Below are 5,972 nucleotides of genomic sequence, written 5' to 3' on the forward strand. Positions count from 1 at the left end.
GGAAAACGAGTGAATGTTAAACAAGGCGACCGACAAATTGTGGACCACGAGAGTGATCGGGACGAGCACAACTGAAGAGAGGGGTGGATGCGGTAAGATGAGCAGCGCAATAAGACTCGCGAAAGACACCAAGGCCGATTGCAGACGTTGCCAACAGAACACCGCGAATCGAAACTGAGGGAGAACTTTTAGGCTGTTCGGGGACGAACAACCTTTAGAAGGGAGCAGTGTAACGTGTCGGCAAACCAGAGGAGTAACTTCTAGGGAAATGCTAGAACAGACCGTTGCATAAGAAGTAACAATAGCGAAGAAAGAAAGAAGAAAGTCTCGGAATAGCCTCCAAAGAAAAAAGCCCTGGAATATCCGCTGCAGGAAGAGTCTGCTATACACCGCCAGCGAAGCCAGTCCAGTGTCGCCGAGAAATTGTGTAGGCTAACAATTGTAAAGCATGTGACTGTGTAAGCGTGAAGAACAATAAATGTTCTACTCAATTCGAGACCGGCGTGAATTTATCTGTCGCGTTATACGCCCAACACGTGACATTATTTTAATTCTCCATTTCTTCGCCTAATCAAGTTTATTCACGGTGGCTTGGAGTTTCATTGAGGCTGTCGCTGGACCTTCATGTGTGTCTAAGATTGCTTAAAATCCGCGAAGGTAGCAGTTGTGTTTTCTGATGTAAAGAGGTCGCTTGCATGGATAAGATATAGGACGGGTCCTGAGACACTTCCTTGTGGTATGTCTGCTTTTGTTTTAAGTTTTTGGTTTTGTCTTTGAATTTTACTCGAGAGGGTCTATCCGATAAGGGACCCATTCACGTACGAGTCTGGCTCGGTGAGCTTGACTCTGATGAATTTCACCATAAGTGGATGAGCTGACTCCCAACTTTGTGACAGAAACACGGACGAGTCTGGCTCATTGGAACTCGAGCCGAGTCGGGCTTGCGATCCAGACTCATACGTGTATGGGGCCCTTTAGATGTGATTCCAGTATTCAGTAGTCTCCATAGGGAAAGTTTCTCTGATTCTGAACAAGAGGCCTGGGTGCCATACTTTATCATACGCTTGTGTGATGTCTGGGAACGGCGCATAGCAGTCAGTTCCTCTTTATTATCTGTGGAATTCGGAGTATACTTGTTCTATGGTAGCTGAGAGCTATACCAGCGGTAGCGTAGCTACTGGCAGGGCCTCCCTTGCTGGACAGGTCAAAGGGTAGGCATCAGACGAAGAGAGACACCAAAAATTGGTGCCGGAAGCAGCGTCATCAGCAGCGACTTGAAGCACAGAGCAAATGATGCTCGAGATGATTCAAGTTCTTATAGCAACAGGCGATCGCAGATCGCATTAAGATCGCATTAAGTGGACGAACTGTTTTGGAAGAGACTGTGGACCTGTCGTCTGACAGATTACTGATGAATGAATGAATATGGGTTAGAGTAGACCGTGGAATAGCACAGGTGGTTAGTAGCTCACCCATCTTCTTTCACTGGGTTCCATCCCAGAAAATGCCTCTTAATATTTGTGACGGACAAAGTGGCACTGGGCAGGGTTTTCTCTTTGTGCTCCAGTTTCTCCTACCAGTTCTCATTCCACCATTCGCCCCACGCCTGCTCTATATTTGAGAGTATTTCCGCTGGCTTTTGTGAATTAATATCAAATTTTNTCTGATTTTTCGTGTATTCGGGAGACAGTACGTGTAGTTAATTTTGATTGCACTGATCTAAACAGGCAGTGAAATAATGCTGTGTGTTTTACGGGGTTGCCATGCTGTGAAATTACCTGGGCTTTTCCTGCTCTTTGAAAGAGAAGAAATTGGCATTTCTGTAACAATTGAGATATTTGAATTGTAAATGTGCATCTGTATAGCATTCTCATGTCGTTTTATTTATTATTTTTCAGGTAAAAAGGGGTGGATGTTAATGCACATAATTGGGAGATTGGAGGTAAGTTTCAGAAAGCAATAATTTATGCATAACCTCTACCTATTGTCTAAGTAGCTCACTATAAATCAGTAACAATTTTGGTTAAATGATGTATTGAAATGTTTTCTGAGAGAGAGATTCGTTCAAATTTCCTCGAAGGCATTTGGAAAATAATAAATTTCCACATATTTGAAAGGTATCTTTAAGAAACTTAGTCACGTGATCAGCAGATGATGAGCCCTGTCCCTCGACCCTGTGCGTAAAGAACCGTGTTGTTCTACCCACTTTGACCCGTGAATCCCTTCTCTATATGGGTAAGGGACAGTCTCATAAGAAATGACTTGCTTGTTAGCGTGATGCACTATGCCTCCCTAGGATAGAGTAAGGGATCTAGGGAGAAAAAAAAAACCTTCAGTACAATGGGCCAGGCTGGACGGATCCACTTGGCAGGAACTCGTCTGGAACATACGGCACAAGTATACATATAGTCAACTGGCATTCTCAAACTTATGTATGTATATATATATATATTGGTAACATAAGTATAGAAATGAACCCCGACTGAAGGGCAGTGACTGGTTAAACATATGATAGCTAATTGATGCAGAATTACGCTGCGCTCAACAGCACAGCAACTCAAATAGGCCACGCCTTGTGGCGTATTCCAAACTCCCCAGTACAGCATGTACTCGATGAAGCCTTCGTAACACAAGGAAATACAAACAGATTGAGTATACTACTGAACACACCCGAAGGGCGATCTTCTGTTTACCACAACCTTTAACAAACCCAGAATTACACTATGCAACACGGCGTCTATAATCAACCCAAAATTCGCCTTATGGCGTACACCACTTCAGTAAGTCACTTACTTGTATTTTGGGTATACAAACTCAAAGATTTACCTAATGTCTGAACCACCCTTGAGCAGATCGTGAGGGCACTCCTCTCCCTTCGATCTGTGCTACCTGCTGAAACCGAATTTCAAACACAATTCAGCTTTCTCGAAACAGAATTTAAATGTAACGATGTTTTCAGATGAAGGTCTGTTGGAAGAGAACGTAAGCTTCACTTGGTCTAACCAAGAAAGCTCCCGACACGTGCAGGAGGGGAGGGAAAGGACAGCTGACTTGACGTCAGTTGGAAAGAAAGGAACGGTTCGCATCCTGGCGTTTTTTTGGGGGGGGGGACTCTCAAGGAACTTAACAGAGAATAACCGTTACACGGTTCAATATGTTCCCAATAGAATTAATTCTTATACATCTCTTGTACTGGTTTGTGTTCCAGCTGGAGCGAGCATTGATCGTGATTTTTGCAATCATATCAGCAGGCAGTTGTATTCTTGTCTTGATAAGTTCCTTGACAACTGATTATTTACTTATTAAGCTTCGCTGTCTCTAGGCAATGGGCCAAATTATATACTGGGTATCCCAGGAAGAATATGCCAGACTTCCGGAAGGTGTTCCTTATGTTAAAGTATGCCAGTATAACTCAAAACACCTATGTCCAAAGGTGAACGGTTAGAGAGATAATTGCCAGAGAATTTTGAAACTTTGACATGTGTTACACACTTGTTGATACATATTAAAACCGGCAGGAATATGTGGTTTCTGTAATGTTAATAATGTACGTAACAAACTAACTTGTGAGTGACATGAAGCCATTAAACTGAACTACAAAAAAAACAAAAAACAAACGCACACCATGCCATAGTTGTCGTTAGGGTTCCAGGTACTATACATGACACATGAATGGCAAGCACTAAGTAACACGGCTGACTGCGCATTCTGGTATGCGAGTGTATGCGGCTAGTGTGAGCCGTAATCACACTGAAGGACAAACGTCGATAAGACATGTCAGCCGACAGGTACAGTGCGTGGACCCGCCAGAAGACCACAGTTTTCTCAGGCCATTATCTCCGTAACCGTTCAACTTTGAACATAGAGGTTTTGGGTTATATCGGCATACTTTAACATAAGGAACACCCTCCCGAAGTAAGGCACATTCCTCCTGGGACATCCTGTAAATACTGTGACGTGGATGGCGCAGCAGGAAGTAGGGGTTGCGTGAACTCTGCAANTTGTGAAGTCGCCGAGAGCAGTGGAAGTATTGTCATACTGCCAGTGGCAGTAGTTGTGAAACTGAATCGTGTAAATGTAAGAGCGAGTGTTCAATAAATTCGCTAGGTCCAGAACACTCGCTCTTACATTTACACAATTCACAGTTTCACAACTACTGCCATCAGCAGTATCACAGTTACTTCCACTGTTTTCGGCGACTTCACAATCCACACTGTGTCACTCCTAATATCACACACCGCTCAGCTGACCTTTTATTCCGTTCCCTGTTACCCCGTGTTAAAAGCGGTGGCCTCTGTTACGTCACGGTGGGAAGTGCTGTTACGTACTGAGGGGGTGGCGGGGGCAGAGTGTTTATTGGCCTGTTACCGTAGCAGCGGCTCCTATGCTGTTATGTCACCGGGGTGGGAGTTTGTTTACCGGGCGTTGCGTAATGATTGAAGGAGTTGGGGTATGTGACGTCCCTCGCGAGAACGCAAGAGTTCACGCAACCCCTACTTCCTGTTGTGGCATCCACGTCACAATATATTATGTATTTCCCATGTCTATGATTCTCAATTATTGTCGGGGTTTCCTTGGCCAGTAAGAATCAAACACTAAATATTGAAATAGAACTGTTGATAGAATATGAAAGTATAACTAAAGAGGTTCTGCTTGTAGAATAAATTCTGCAGAATAGAACTTGCAACATACACGCATTTTGTGGCACGGAAGGTTTGAAAATTATAGGCCAAGGAAACCCTCCGTGACAGTAATTTAGAATGGCCCATACATTATCTCAATTCATTTTAGTGTCTTCTCCATTATCCTACTGCATACTAGGATGATACGGGTATTACATGCCTTTAGACTTGATAGTAATGTTTCGATTTCACTCACTCTAATAGACTAGGGGTTGGTTGAACCATCTGTAGAAAATATAAGTACTATAATGTAGTACGTATAGTACGTTCCTATCTCAAGATGTACATTATTTCATTTCATGTTCCTTTTTTTCTGCATTATCCTAATGCATAATAGGATGGAAAGTTTGTCAGCCTTACACGCCGGCCGCTCCTTACCCCCAGGAATATTCCTGGTACTCACTCCTGTTAGAGGCAGAGTCGACCCCAGCGCAACAGTGCGGCTGGAAAGATTAGGTAAATTGAAAAAATCCAATGAACTCGTTGGGATTCGATCCCACGACCTTCCGGCTTGTAGCATAGTGCCACAACCAACTACGTTACCGCTTACAGGATTTATATATTAGATGCCCTCAGACTTCAAAGTGAGTGAAATAATATGTAGCCTACAAGGTTGCCTTCAGCTAACTATGCATGGTTACTGCATCATAATAAAACTGTCTGGGTAGTTTGCTGATGTACAATAAACATCGGCAATTCAATGGCCGTAATCGGGACATTCAGCTCTGAATGATAATGTAAACAATACGTGTTAATGCAGAATGGCTTTGGGAAAGCCAGATAGTTGCAGATAGATTGAAGTGCAACTAGTGAAACTTCAAGTAGCATTTTGTGTTTACGTATTTTGCTGCTGGTTGCACGCAAAGTCTGTTAAATTTTACCTATTTTGTACACCTGAAATTTGCTGTGTTCCTATGCTACAAGCCGGAAGGTTGCGGATTCAATTCCCGATGAGGTCATTGGATTTTTCAGTTGACTTAAAACCTTCCAGCTTTATTGTGGCGGCCTAGTATTGACTCAACCTCTAACAGAAATTTGTACCAGGAGTGTTCCTGGGCGCCATGCGTGAGCAAACTAGAAAATGTGGGAACCTCAACGTCTCACAACCCTGTGGGCCTCCGCGGTTGGTTAACAGGATAGCTTTACCTTTTCTTACCTATATTGCGTTTCACATTCAAGTGCTTAATATTTTGGGGGAACTCTTCACATAGTGTAATAATTTTTAAAATACAAAAGAATATAATAAGAATCATTACAGGATGTAGAAGTAGAGATTCATGTAGAGAATTA

The 5,972-nt window shown here is 43.0% G+C and overlaps 1 protein-coding gene across 1 annotated transcript in view; it reads left to right on the top strand.

Moving 5' to 3' along the window:
- The window catches only part of LOC111868165 (probable serine/threonine-protein kinase irlF), a gene marked incomplete at its 5' end in the record, with an annotated part of 14,318 nt that overhangs the window by 2,029 nt on the left and 6,317 nt on the right, over window positions 1-5,972 (top strand). The window contains one exon of the mRNA XM_023858593.2: window positions 1,899-1,942. Coding sequence (XP_023714361.2) covers window positions 1,899-1,942 — 44 coding nt within the window. The remainder of the gene's footprint in view (window positions 1-1,898; window positions 1,943-5,972) is intronic.

This window comes from Cryptotermes secundus, unplaced genomic scaffold (genome assembly GCF_002891405.2).
Source record: "Cryptotermes secundus unplaced genomic scaffold, Csec_1.0 scaffold5972, whole genome shotgun sequence".
Classification (NCBI taxonomy): Eukaryota; Metazoa; Arthropoda; class Insecta; order Blattodea; family Kalotermitidae; genus Cryptotermes; species Cryptotermes secundus.